The sequence below is a fragment of the Sphaeramia orbicularis genome, chromosome 4 (genome assembly GCF_902148855.1).
Source record: "Sphaeramia orbicularis chromosome 4, fSphaOr1.1, whole genome shotgun sequence".
Classification (NCBI taxonomy): domain Eukaryota; kingdom Metazoa; phylum Chordata; class Actinopteri; order Kurtiformes; family Apogonidae; genus Sphaeramia; species Sphaeramia orbicularis.
In genome coordinates, this window is record NC_043960.1 from 22,120,297 (window position 1) to 22,134,916 (window position 14,620).

The 14,620-nt window shown below is 36.3% G+C and overlaps 2 protein-coding genes across 6 annotated transcripts in view; one reads left to right on the plus strand and one right to left on the minus strand.

Annotated features, from left to right (window-relative positions):
- The window catches only part of armc9 (armadillo repeat containing 9), a 38,512-nt gene extending 28,903 nt beyond the window's left edge, over positions 1 to 9,609 (minus strand). For 3 of the 5 annotated variants that reach the window (XM_030131486.1, XM_030131484.1, XM_030131488.1), the window contains exons 1-10: positions 9,419 to 9,609; positions 8,835 to 8,933; positions 8,555 to 8,680; positions 8,001 to 8,171; positions 7,426 to 7,581; positions 7,209 to 7,301; positions 3,250 to 3,274; positions 2,853 to 3,010; positions 2,421 to 2,519; positions 450 to 485 (exon numbers count right to left, since the gene is read on the minus strand). In XM_030131486.1, coding sequence (XP_029987346.1) covers positions 450 to 485; positions 2,421 to 2,519; positions 2,853 to 3,010; positions 3,250 to 3,274; positions 7,209 to 7,301; positions 7,426 to 7,581; positions 8,001 to 8,171; positions 8,555 to 8,680; positions 8,835 to 8,909 — 939 coding nt within the window. In that variant the 5' untranslated portion in view covers positions 8,910 to 8,933; positions 9,419 to 9,609. Of the gene's footprint in view, positions 1 to 449; positions 486 to 2,420; positions 2,520 to 2,852; positions 3,011 to 3,249; positions 3,275 to 7,208; positions 7,302 to 7,425; positions 7,582 to 8,000; positions 8,172 to 8,554; positions 8,681 to 8,834; positions 8,987 to 9,418 lie in introns of all 5 variants that reach the window. The other 2 variants (XM_030131485.1, XM_030131487.1) reach the window with 2 other exon arrangements.
- Positions 9,610 to 9,965: 356 nt separating this feature from the next.
- Positions 9,966 to 12,750, plus strand: polr2h (RNA polymerase II, I and III subunit H). The gene is made up of 6 exons (XM_030131346.1): positions 9,966 to 10,149; positions 10,646 to 10,737; positions 11,404 to 11,487; positions 11,730 to 11,823; positions 11,997 to 12,080; positions 12,370 to 12,750. The coding sequence occupies exons 2-6, from the start codon at positions 10,665 to 10,667 to the stop codon at positions 12,485 to 12,487; spliced, it is 453 nt and encodes a 150-aa protein (XP_029987206.1). The 5' UTR covers positions 9,966 to 10,149; positions 10,646 to 10,664; the 3' UTR covers positions 12,488 to 12,750.
- The last annotated feature ends 1,870 nt before the right edge of the window (positions 12,751 to 14,620 follow it).

Genomic DNA, 14,620 nt, shown 5'->3' on the forward strand with positions numbered 1-14,620 from the left:
CTTGTTCTGTCACAGGATCTGCCTGAATTATTTCAAAAGCTGTAGGGTTACACAAATGGTAAGGAGAACAAACTGAAAATGACAGGATTTACCTAACAATAAAAAAGATAATAGCCAATAAGGAGAATTGAAGGGAGGAATAATGACCACAGTCTTGGGGAACAAACGATGAGATATGTCAAAAAAAAAAGCTGCTTTCTTTTGGCTGAATAAGTTCCCTGAAAAAACAAGGCCAAAGATCCATTTAAAATAGGACAGTATAATTACAACTGGAGGGACAGTAATATAGAATGAGTACAAAGGGAGGGTGAGTGTATTGATAATAAAGGAAGGGGATGAAGACATAAAGAAAAGGACGAGGAGGATGAGACGAGGCAAGGCACAAGCAAAGTAAGACGTAAAGACCTGGGCGATAACAGGAAGTAAAGATGAAAACATAATAAACTTACATAGCCATCATCATAAGGACTCATAGAGTAATATCCCTTTGTGGACAAAAGCATCACACACAGAAACACAAACACACAGAAAGAAGTCATTCAGGTCAAAACAGAAGGAAACAAGAGCAGAGATCAACACCACAATGTAAGCGACGTACAGTAAGCATGGTTGTTGAAGTATAAGCGTAGACCTCTCTTCATGTGAAAGGACAAATCATTTGCATCTTGGCGAACATTGCAGTATTTTTATTTTTTCATTTTGGGTATCTGCCACTGACAGCCTCCCTGCTTCACATCTTTCATACAAAGGTAACTAAGGTGGGTTTTTACCAGCTATTGGATGTTAAGTTTGAATATACAGTCGCAGAAAAAAATATTAGACCACCCCTTGTTTTCTTCAATTTCTTGCTCATTTTAATGCCTGGTACAACTGAAGGTACATTTGTTTGGACAAATATAATGATAACAACAAAAATAGCTCATAAGAGTTTAATTTCAGAGCTGATATCTAGCCATTTTCCATGTTTTCTTGATAATAACCAAAATCACTGAAGTTCTTACATCAATAGCTATGGCATTGTATTGTCAAAAACAGTGCTTTTAGGCATTCTATGTTTTCTTTTCTGTTTTAGTCACATGATACACACAGGAGTTAGTACTTGATTGCATAACTCAACTATTGTGTAGCGATATGGGGTAATAATTATAAATCAAATATTAATTTTATATTCTTAATTAAAAAAAAGGCAATTCGAATTGTCAATCAAGCACAGTACTTAGCTCCAACTAATCCCCTATTTATAAAATTAAATGTTCTAAAACTACATGATCTTGTCTACCTTAATACTCTTATCATAATGTATAAAGCCCAGGACCATATGCTCCCCTACAGTCTACAGGAGATGTTTGAGCCCAGGCAAAGCAATTATAATTTAAGGGGAAAATGAAGTGTAAAACAAACATAAAAAGGCAATGTATCACTGTTAGAGGGGTACATCTGTGGAATAATCTGGAGCAAAACTTAATAAATGTCTTCTTCAATTTGTGCATTTAAAAGGATGCATAAATCCACTATAATAACAAAATATAGAATATTATCAGAATATGTGTATATCTAGTTATAACATAGAAGTATGCATAACATAAGATATTATTGTAATTAATTAATTATCATGACTAGGAGAAATTATCACATGTATTGATCATTGTATATAGTAAATATTTAAAGTGCATGTAAATTTTATAGTTTATATTAGAAAACGGTTGATTATGCAAATCTGATTGTGTGTGAGGTGACCAAAAAAGTGTATGTGAATAGTTTGTATGGATCTTTGTGTTATTGTAAAAATATACAGCGAAAAACGTGTGTTAACAAAGCAAAGGAAGCGGAATTAATTTAATTGTTAGTTTGTGAAAAGGGGTGGGAGTCAATAAGTTATACTTCTTCCTACTCCTTTTCGAGTGCAGAATAATTTTGTTTGACCATGTCGTATGGTTCTTTGTGATCTGATGATTCTATGTGCTCGAAATAAAACTACACAAACTAAAATAACCACTGTTTTTGATTACCTTTGATAGTCTAATAATTTTTTCCACAACTGTAGAATATCCATTTTATTATTATGTGATCAATCACAAAGAGGGTTTCATACACAGTGTTTTCATTGAGAGTTTGGTCATGAGTATTTAACTTTGCAATATTCTGTTAAAATCGCAACAAACAAGAATCCAAATAGCAGGATAAAGTCATGAATGGGTTGAGTACCTACGGTTGGTTATCAAATGTACAGTACAATGTCATTCACTATGTAGCCCTGTGAGCAGCTTTCCCATTAAGATTGTATCAGTTGCTTTCAGGAGAGGAGTTGCATTAAAATCTTTCTCCTTGACATTTTGTGTTGTGTATGTCTTTCTTTTCTGCAGTGTAGTGCAAAGGGGAGGGAGAGGAAAGACAAGAGAGAGCTGTGTGCTTCCACTCACAGTGCCAGGCCTGGTGAAGTCCGTGCTCTGCACTACGCTCTGCCTCATCTGGCTGCTGAACAGGCGAACACATACGCTCTGCAGGTACTCAGGGGAGATCTGCAAAAACACAGCAGGCCCCTTGAGCTTTAAGATAATGTGCGAGATGAAAGTGGGAGGGTGAGGTTGCAATTGTTCTTTACCTGTTAAGAGTTGTGTTATCTAGAGGTACTGAGGGAATACTAAATATATCCAAATATCCATAGTATGAAAATGCATTTTAACTTTCAATTATAACCTCATTAAAGTACTTTTGTGTGTCTTTTCAGTGTTTGTGCACCACTTATTAGCTCATTAGTGCCAGTGTGTGTATGTGTATCGACCCTTGTGCCAGTCTCTAATGTATTTTGTTACTGAGTGTGTGTTTGTGTCCTCACAGTCAATCTGACCAACCATTTTTCCGCTGACTGTGGCCTCCAATGAGTCAACCAGCTCAGCAGTGATTCCGATCAAGTTGTGGTAGTCGGCCTGCATCTTATTGAACTTCCGTATGTAAGCTGAAATGCGCCGCTCTGACTCCACCAGCTGGATCTGTAACTGCTGCATGGCCTCTGGGGCGGTCACACAAACACACAATAAAGTATACGAAACAACAAACGAAACGCATGTCTTGAAACACTGAAGGATTTTCTATGTAATTCTTAAAAGAACAAAAGGGTGAATAATAAACATGAAACCTGTATTTACTACATTGATGCTATTAATAAAATAACGTACTATTAACCTTTATAAGATGCTGTATCTTAATTACATAAGAAAAGTAGAAATGCTCATTACTCTGAGTGCTTACCTTTAGTACTTCTTCCACCCTCCTTCTACAAAATGCCTGTTAAAGAATACACCCTAGTGCAGATACAAAGCTATTCAAACATTTCTATTTGCTGTCTTATCTAAAGATTCATTAAATAGCCAAATACACTGAGTGTCTTGCTTAAGTCTGTAAACATCCATACAGGATGTCTATGTACAAATATACATCCTGTATGAATTGCTCATTTTCGTCATAGAAAGTATTTGCCTAGTCTTGAGGATATCCATTTCATTGTTAAATAAGACAGGAATATTAGCATAGGAACAATACCATGTTGTTCTTACGGGAGGGACATTTATTCATCTGGACTAACCCTTCCATAGACAAACACTGTTAACCATGTTAATGAGCAAACGTGGTTTCATGCTGACTTAGTGGAAACACGTAATAAAGCATAAAATAGCTTTTGTTTTTGTGGCAAAAAGGGCTGTCGATGAATTTGCTTACGCACACGTTAGGTAATGTTTTTCAGTGTTTCATAAATAATAAAGCCTGACATGATATTTTCTGTAGAATTGTATTGTATATTGTATACGTTTGATCATCAGCCAGTAGGAAATGGGTTTAGTTTCCGACTTGCATAAGTAGTAAAGTCCATTCACTAGTTTTCCAATAAAAGATACAATTGTCATTATTGTTCGCTTTTCTTCTACTGTAAAGGGGATTAGAATGAATGACAGTAAGATTAGAAGTTGTCAAGCTATGGCCATTTTAAATAGTCAGATGAGACAAGAGCTGTCCTACTGGGGGAAGCCAGTAGCTATCTTTGAAGACTACTGTCCCAAGGTGACCGACCAGCGTTCAGCATACCAAGAGGGGGAGTCCCTAAACCAAATGACAGGTGACACCAAATGACAGTAGTCATTCTGGTACGGTACAACAACCACTCCCTTTGGTTTATACTTCTGTCATTCAGTTTATGAACGTTATGTGTACGGCATTAAAACCAAATGACACTCATTTGGGGTGAAATTATGCTGGAATAAAGCAGAATGACTATGAAGTTGGGATGAAGAACACATCCCAACCCCCTCCCACCCCCTGGCTCACAGAAATGCCCTTAAATTTGATCCAAATTGGCTACACATTTGTAAACTGCATGACAGAAGCATAAACATGCCACTTCAAATTGAGCTGCTCCCCACCAACACTACCAAGCAATCTGGGTGTGTACTACTCTCTCCGAGTGTGGATCCAGTTTAGGAAGGCCATCAACCACAAAGACTTCTCACTTCTGAGCCCAGTTGCCTCTAACCACCTGTTTGCACCCTCACAGACTGACTCAACTTTTCAGACTTGGCATAATAAAGGCAGGTTTAGAGACCTGTTCAAAGATGGCTGCTTTGTCTCCTTTGATCAACTGTTTGAGAAATACAACCTGCCTAAATCACACTTCTTTTGGTACCTTCAGGTCACACAACATATGCGTTCAACCTTGCCCTGTTTTCCTATGGAATCCACCACTAATCCTGTCAACACTCTTCTGACCTTCAATCCTCTGGCTGAAGGTGCCCTGTCCAAATTCTATAGTAGTGTTTCCATGATGAAATGTACACCTCTAGACTGAGTTAGGGTGGCTTAAGAGGATGACCTGGGAGATATACCTGATGAAACATGGGATAGCACTCTTTTCTCAAAACATAAATCCTCACTCTGTGCAAAACATTGCCTTCTGCAATTTAAACTGGTCCACAAGGCCCACATGTCAAAGGTTAACTCAGACAGTTTTTACCCCAGTATAACTCCCACCTGTGACAAATGCAAAAGTGAAGATGTCACTCTGATTCACATGTACTGACAACACCCTCAGCTTCAAAAATTTTGAAAAGATGTGTTCTAGACACCCAAAAATTTTGAATAAAACTCTGGACCCAAACCCTGTTGTTAACCTGCTTGGTGTGCCTGGTGGGCATGACCCATGTTTGATATCTGCTGAGCGTCGTATGGTTACCTATGCTGTACTGTTTGCTAGATGTGCAGTCTTGCTTAAATGGAAAGGTGCTGCCCTGCCCAGCCTCAGGCAATGGCTCTGTGATTTAGTGGCATGTCTCAGCCTGGAGATGCTGCATGCATCTATTGGTGGCTCAGCTGAAAAGTTTTTTTAGAATGTGGCAACCTTTCTTGTCCTATTTTGTCATATTTATGCAGTGAAGGAGGAATGTCACTGTTTTTCTTGATGCCATTATGGCTGAATAACTGTTATTGTGTTTTACTGTTCATTGTGTATCATATATGGGTTTTGTATTCTTTGGACTTTGTATGGCTGCTACTTTGGCCAGGTCTCCCTTGCAAAAGAGATTTCTAATCTCAATGGGACTTCCTGGTTAAATAAAGGTAAAAAAAATTCCACAACACTAAAGCATCAGGTTAAACTGAGCTCTCACTTGGCCCAGTGATTCATGAAACATTAACTGGCTCTGTGAGGTTGACCTCACTGCTTGCTAAATGATAAATAAATGCAATGCCTTAGTTGAGTTGTGTAATATTGGGGTGAGAAAACATGTCTACCTAACTAAATCACTGCAATTCACCTATGAAAAGTCCACAAACTGTTACCTTTTTTGTGTCTATGTATAATGTAACTGCCTAACCCTGCTGTTTTCCTTTCTTCTTTTGTATTTTTCTGAAAACACAATAAAAATGATTTGAAATATAAATGAGACAAGAGGTTGCTGGATATGAAACAACCAAACAGGTCTGAAATGCAGCCTGAATGTTAATGAATTCTTTAGTTGCTTACATAAAGGCTTTTTATTAGAGATTTAAATGTGTATCGCCAGAAATGGAAATGAAACCACCCTGTGGTCTGCCCAAGTTAAATCCAAGCGTTGTTCCCCTTTGAATTTATATTCTCTTAGAGCCAATTTCAAGAAGCTGTCTCTTCCAAATGGTGTGTATAACTTACACTTAAGATGATGCCACCTCAGCAAGAATTAACAGCAGTTTTTTGCATGTTAAGTGACAGGAAAAATGTAGAAATGAGAATTACAGACTATTGTAAATGTATCATACCATGTATAATGGTTGACAAATTTAAGTGCAATATTCAACAGTTCACTTATTTAACTCCTTCATGGCCAAACATATATCAATGTTTGTGAGCAGTCCTTTTGGTTCTTTTGGAATCATTGAGCACATACTGTTTAAAAGTATAAAACAGGTTTTGAAAACAGTTTTTTACTTATCTACTCTATTCTACCAGACTGTGGTGGCTGGTGCCCTTTTTTTTGGTGTGGTGTGTTGGGGAGAGGGAGCTCGCATTTCTGACAGAAACAGACTGAACAAACTCATTAAGAAAGCGAGCTCCATCATTGGGACTGGACTGGAAACAGTTCAGCAGGTGGCTGGGGTGAGAATGCTCAGGAAACTGGACTCTATTCTGAAGAACGCATCTCACCCATTGCACCATCTTGAGGTGTTCAGAGAGAGCACCTTCAGCCACAGACTGATCCCCCCTCGGTCCAAGACTGAACGCAGTAGGAGGTCCTTCCTGCCGGCTGCTATTAGACTTTTTAATATCGCTGTGCGATAAATTATTATTGTATGCTGTGCATACTTAGGTGTGTTAGGTGTTTTCAGGTTATTGTATTATATACATTACTTGTATTGTACATATATATATAGATATATATAGATATATATATCTTCTATTCTGTTTATTATTTATTTGTTCCAATGATGACTGTTTGTGGGATGTTCATGTGATGGGTCAGAGTGTTTTTCTTCTTGTACTGCTGCTGTTGTAACAAAGCAATTTCCTGCAAAGGATCAATAAAGTATCTATCTATCTATCTATCTAAAACTCAGGTCTTTAAGTAGCTCTTCCTGTTTCATTTAAAAACATCTAACAGCATGTTCTTAAAATCAGCCCAAGCATGTGAACAAATGTCATCTATCATCTATTCACAACAATAACATGTGATCAAGGCAAAGGATACATATAACATTAGCAGTCTTGGGCTATTAGGTGGCTTCAGTGTCACTGACAGAAATTGCTCCAGCTTATTCTTCAACTGTGGTATCCATGAATCCTAATGAACACAATGTGGGTAGTGCTGTTAATGATGTTAATTCTGAAATTGACAGTGAATAACAATATCTATGATACTATTTCACAATAAACAGACTGGTAATTTCACATATTGAGCTGAGTACCTGGAAGAGGTTTTTGAAGGAGGGGTGGACCGTGGGGTTTGGAACAAAAGGCAATGCATAGTAAGGCAGAAACTCTGTGGTCTGGCTCAGTGCTGCTCCCCGTGTCTCAAGGTACTGCTTGAAGTGGCAAATCCTCTCCTCAAAGTCATTTTGGTCCTGGTAACACAGTCAGTTTTTCTCATAAGTACATGGGAAGTTAAATTTGGTTAGACTCCATTAAATTTTTTGAAGCACCTGTCCTTTTATATATGTTCATGCATTCTCTATTACACTTAATACATACTTCCTATTATAACACAAATCTTACAAGCCAATGGAATTTAACCTTCAGATAGAAAAGTTAAATATCCATCTGCCACAATCTATCTTATTGTTGTGACCAAATAAGCAGATTATCGAACATCATAGACATTCCTCACTTATAACAATGCACAGTTGGAGAAACCCTGTAGCACAGCTTAGTGGACATTTTGTAGAACAGCACAATTCACTTATCAGGCTCTATAGGGTTGACAGAGTCAGTGACACATTGAGTTTTGAGAAAATACTTTGAAGAAAAAGTCTGATGTACACACATGTCTACCGGGGTGCCTCCTCAGAGGGTAGATGGTGAAGTGGATGTGAAGGTAGAACTCCAGGCTTTGAGCTTCAGGGTCTGTGTCGTGGATCTCAGAGGAAAAATTATCTGTCCAAAGTTCAAAGAACACCTTGTGGTCGCCATCATCGAAAGAGCTAAGGAGGTCTTTCTGTGGGGACAAGCACAGCAAAAAATATCTGTCTTCAGTCTATGAACAGAAGCACAAAAATTGAAATCCCAGTTAATGAGCCTGAAAGACTTTAAAAAGACCCGTGTTTGATGAGTAGATTAATCAAAAAATACTAAAGAAAGCATGACTGTATTAAATATGGTCATGTATGATGACAACAGCAGATAGCGATCACAAAAGTAACCTAATGTTTCTCAAACTGGGACAATAATGTAGATGTAAAAGGCACTATAAAAGAAAAAAAAAGAAAAAAACATACGTAAAACATGAATATGAGTGTCATTTTCTCTTATGAAGACATTGCCTGCTGCTATATGCTACTTCAGAAAACAAGAAACAGTGCCTACCACAATGTTGCTTACCAGAATGATGCGCATCTTTGAGTCTCTGAGAGTGCTTCCTTGAGGCTTTGAGACCAGCTTGCCTTTGCTTTTGCATTCCTTATCAAAGCTAAGAATAGTTTCTTCAAACTCCTCAAACTTAAGATACTAAAAAAGACAAAATATAATTGCAAAACATTTTCATGAGTGCAGTGTAATGCTGCATTTCAAACGTTATTTTGAAATTTTAAGTATACATTATATATTTAGAGAAAGACAGAGATATTTCTGTCTGTAATTTTATCATAAACTCTTCTAATACCTCCTTGATCATCCCAAGAAGGTCTGCTTCTGTTGCCAGAATGTCCCCCATCTTGGATCCTTCCCTGGAACTCATTTGAGCAGCCAAGACCTTTCAAAACTGACAGCAAAGACTTTTCCCATTAAATAAGGTTTGTCCTTCAAGTGGGGATTCTGCAAAACAAGAGACAAAACAATGTACAGTCATACAGTATATTACAAGTATTAGTAGAAAACATAGCCAATAGAAAAACCTTGACTTTCAAAATGATAAAATATGTCATGTATCTAATAATCTGGACATACCAGTATTATTTTTTATAATAATTATTATTAAATTTACGGTAATACCCAGCATATGGACACAAAATTCGTGCGATACGATAGAGTGACGATAAGACCAATAGCTTATGTTTTCTTGTTTTTCTTTTTACATAATTGAAGAACCATCTTTTAGTTTCTCAGTCCTGTTTCTCTCAACTAATTTAAAATTTCTCGACTGTATTTATTTCATCATCAAACTTATCGAAAATATGTCCAGTAGCAACTGAGAAGCTAATCATTAAACGCTATCCGTCGTCATGAGGACATTAAAAACATTCTCACCTTTTGTGTTTATCATTTACTTGGTGATTATCGGCTTATTTTACATCTCTTTCTACGCATTTATTCCCGAGTAAAATTTAGACCGCCCATATTCGGCCATGTGCGTTTAACTTGCACTGATATGTTATATCTAACCTTAGCCATTAGCTAGCAACAGAGCATTGGTAGGACGCTAAAACACCTAGCAACCAGCTGGCTGTGACGTAGGTACAAGAAAGTAGAGACAAAAGTCGTAAATAATGAAAACAAAGCGATCTTTCTGATAACGTCCTATTTGGGTCTACTTTTTAAAAAAAATTAAAAACACATGAGTCTGACACCAAATAAAGGTAGAAATAATATTTTTATTTATAAAGTACACTTTATTATCAATAAACAATTTGTAACGTAATGTTTTGTGAACAATGTAATATAATACAAATGTAATACAAATTAATTGGGACTATTTTTTTTATATATATATTTTCCAGATATACAAATATATCCGCCTCGTAATCCTTAATGTTTAAGCGACGATGTATTTGTCAACCGGAAGTAGTTGGGATGTCAGAGGTTGAGCACATTGTAGCAGGCGGTTACAACCATGATACAGTTTATTTCGTGTAGTAATGAATGAAACACATATTTCGAAGCAGTTTAGGACGGAGCTTTGATCACACACCGTCACGGACAGTAACTCAATAGCTGCGTGTGAGTGCACAATATAGTTGAACAACTTCTCCCCGTTTACGGTAAGCTAGAACATGCAGGTTTACAACAGGCTAAAGCTAAAAGCTAATCTGCCCAAAAGGCACCATATCTCATTGGTAGCTCATACCTCATTCGGCTATTCCTAGAGTTGCAATTGGTTTTATAAACGTATCTGTTGTTTCTAATATTCCACTTGAATTTTGTTGGATTGTGTTCAACTTTTAATGTTTGGGAGATGAGTTTAATGCTACTTTTAAGGGGTGCAATAAAGTTATGAAACCACTCAAATAACACTCAGGCATATTGCTTCTTTCATTCTTTCAGTCTCCATTCATAACATTAGTAGTTTATAATGTGCATCGTATTCTGCAGTATAATTTGTCATCATGTTGTTGTAATTGCTGCTTTTACGCATGCTTAGATCGTTTATAGTTACACTGTAATGACAATTACCCTATTGTTTAGACAAGTTCACATGGTATCAGATTGGCATACATACTATATATTTTTATTTCTTTTTCTCTTTTCCTTCCTAAGTTCATAGACCAGAAGAGAGATGGCTGGAATCCTGTTTGAGGATATCTTTGATGTAAAAGACATTGATCCAGATGGCAAGAAGTTTGACAGAGGTGAGTAAAATGTTCATACAAACACAGCCATTTTTATTTATTTATTTATTTATTTTAAATTCTGCCATAGTGTATTACATTTGTTAAACCATGTGCTGGCTATTTTTGAGGGTAACAAACACTTAAACTTTTCCTGATGCTCATACTATGTGTGCTGTTTATTGTTACACCTACTGCTTTTGTTGCACTAAAAGACCAAACCACATTCTTGCTATTTGAATACCTAATGGATAAAACACTAAATTCTGAAAGTGCTTCTAAGCCATCAGGCAATAAATATTCCTAAAAATATAGGCTATATATTAATGTGTTGGTACATGGCCATGGAATAGGTTCATAGTAGCTGAATTTCAATTCCTTAATTAATTTAATTGAAAATACTAATTGAAAGCAGGATGGAAAACAAAGCTATAAACCTGTGATGTCATAGTGCCCATCTACCTATTTGTCAACTTATTTTGCAGTTTTTCTGTCCTTTAGTGACCAAAAGCAGTTGGATCTGTTCAGCTTAGTACTTTGTATGAACACTTTTAATTATAGCTTTCTGAAGTTTTATCTTTATCCTCTTTCTGTTATTATCATCTTATATTTTATATCATCATCATGGTGAAGGTTGTAATCTGATATTGTAAAAACCTAGTCATTACCTCAATGATTTTCTTACAGTGTCTCGTCTACATTGTGAAAGTGAATCTTTCAAAATGGACCTCATCTTGGATGTAAATATTCAGATATATCCTGTGGATCTTGGTAAGGAAGCATCCTTTGTCAGTTTTTAATAATGTTATTGGGTTGCTGATAGAAAGTCTTTCAAAAGTTAACTCTTACTAACATAAAATGTAATATTGTCAAGCTCACATATACAGCACAGCAACAGGGTATGACTAAATGAATCAATACAATACTCCAGAATATTTCATTACTTTAAAGGCTTAAATGACACATTAACCAAGCTATATTTCACTAATATTGTGTTTGGCCATTTCATTAAGGTGACAAGTTTAGATTGGTCATTGCCAGCACATTATATGAAGATGGAACACCGGATGATGGGGAATATAATCCTCAGGATGACAGGCCATCCAGGTATGTTGTTTCAGCTTTCAAAAGTTTGGGAGTGTTCTAAAAAAACCACAAAAAATCTTCAGTGGCTTTCTTAATGGAAAAAATTCAGCATGCTGTGAGTATGCATGTTCTTTGATTACACTGCAGAATTTTCTTGCTGATTTCTATTTATTTTTACTCCTTCAAACCTTCAGAGCAGATCAGTTTGACTACGTGATGTACGGGAAGGTTTACAAGATCGAAGGCGATGAGACTTCAACAGAAGCAGCCACACGCCTGTGAGTCATCTTATGCCTTTTACATAAAGTAACATATAACAGGTAGCAGTGAGTTTATCATTTATGATTAGTTCTTCTCAGCTATTAGATAAACAAGTACACAACATTTGCACATTATTTAGTCTAGGATTTCTGCAACTTGTATATATGTGCACATAACTAGGCTTTTCAGTCAAATGGGGGGGGGGTGTCATTGCATAGTGTAATTGAAAATATAACATTTTATTAACAAAGGTTATTTAAAATATTACTAATGAATCCAATAATGTTAATGTGCTTATTTTTTCAGCTCTGCTTACGTGTCTTATGGTGGCCTCCTCATGAGGCTGCAGGGAGATGCCAACAATCTCCACGGCTTCGAGGTGGACTCCAGAGTCTACCTTCTCATGAAGAAACTGGCCTTCTAAAACCCTGTTTGCCCTTTTTCTACCAGTGCCGCAATTAACTTTGAAGTCATATTGAACTGAAAACATTTGTATTCCAGTCTGGAGCCCCAAACCATCTCCAAGAGTCAATTACAGATTGACCACATGGTGGGACAGTTGTTTTTTTTTTCTTCTTCTAATTTTTGTAGTTCATAAATGTTCATCCAAGGAAATTAAGGACTGTGATATTATGCAACCTCCATCTGCTGACAAACTGTAAATAAATGATTATCTTTTTATACATACTAAGTATAGGTTTGTGGTTTATTTTCCCATTGTGTATCTCAACAAATGCTTGGTACCTTTATGTACATGTAGAATTTGGTTTTATTGTAATAATAATAACAAAGATGGGTTTTTAATGTCAGTTGTTAGACAGTAGGTAAATGGATAACATGTTGACCTGGCCATGTTTCAGGGCAGCATTAAAATCTATACATCATGTAACATTAAAGGCACTAAAATACTTCCAAAATTAATGAGGACATTTATGTATCGAGACTAGATTAGACTAGACATATCAAGATAATTATTTGTGCCTTATCTTATTTCCAAGCATTGTGTGTGTGTGTTTTTTTTTGTTGTTTTTTTTACTGCATTGCCTGCATGTATCAACAGTCATCGCTTCATTTGGTACTAAATTAAACCAGAACATTTAAATATTTTGTTCCCAGCTCACAGATGGGACTTTAACACCCATCCTTCCACAGGCAACTGTTCTATATTTGCCTGGTTTGCAGCAAACTAAAATGTGGAGACGTTCTGACTTGTAATTAAATTATGGGTGGAGCCAGCAGAGGCAGCTTTGAGACAGGCTTCTCTATGTGAGTGGTAATGAATGTCACAGGATGGACAACAACACTGTCAGTCGTGCATGAGACCTTAAACGCTTTAGCACATACCACGCATAGTACGATATGAGGTGATGCTGGGTGAAAAGAACAGCAGCATTCTGACAGTGAAGGTGTTTTTAAAGTGTGGTTTTATTGTTAAATGTGGCAAAGTTTCTACCCAAATACTTGAAAGAATACTTAAATGTATAGGCCTCTGAAATATTAACACAAGTCACTCATAATAACCCAATGTTTGTCTTTTTTTGTATATTATAGGCTTATTACATGCCCATACATAGTCATTGGTGCTAATGATTGCAGTGTACTTTATTGCAACAGCATGTGTAATTTCATGCAAATGTAATTCACTGAGTGTAGGTCGCTGAGTTTAGTGTGGAAAACAATCTACAACATAAAGCATGTGATCAGGAGAGAGAACGTTAATTTTAATACAATTCTGGACCAGCATTTATGCATCATACTGTGAGTTTATTTAAAGAGAAGATTAGAAACAACCCATAAAGACCCAGTGCTGCTTTTGTGGTAGTTCCCAAATTATTTTTTCTCTATATTTAAACTTTCTTTAGTGATTTATCACCACTGATTGTAATATAATCCTCCTCATTTTGTGTTTTTTTTCTGTGTAATTCCTGTATTTTACGATATTTAATTCACTGATCATGTAAATGTTTATAAAAGCTCAGAGTAAATTTGGGTGTTATTAGGTCTGAAACAGAGAAAATTGAAGAAAAAGTGACTTTTTCAGCAAAATATATCAATAACTGAACATATAAACAAGTATTTCCATCCACTGTCATTGATTCAACTCCATGGGTTTTACTGGTGAATCAGTGTTGTAGAAGATGACGTTTCCATGTTCACTATGGAGCCTCTGAACGTCCAAATGGGTCATATCTGATGACCATGAAAAGACGACAAACTGCATTTTACAAGTATTTACATGTATTGATAGGATTAGTGGATCAACAGGTATTAAATATTTTCGATGAGTACATTTTTTTTGTTGCCAGTGGCTTTTTGGGTCTTTATGGGTTAAGAGGGTAGCATAGACAAAGGAGAAAACAGTAAAGGGCAAAAATAAACTAGAAAACTATATATTGGTGTATACTATACAGTCGCGGAAAAAAAAGTATTAGACCATCAAAAGACATCAAAAACAATGGTTATGCAATCAAGTACTAACTCCTGTGTGTATCATGTGACTAAAACAGACAGAAAAGAAAACATGGAATGCCTAAAAGCACTGTTTTTGTCAGTACAA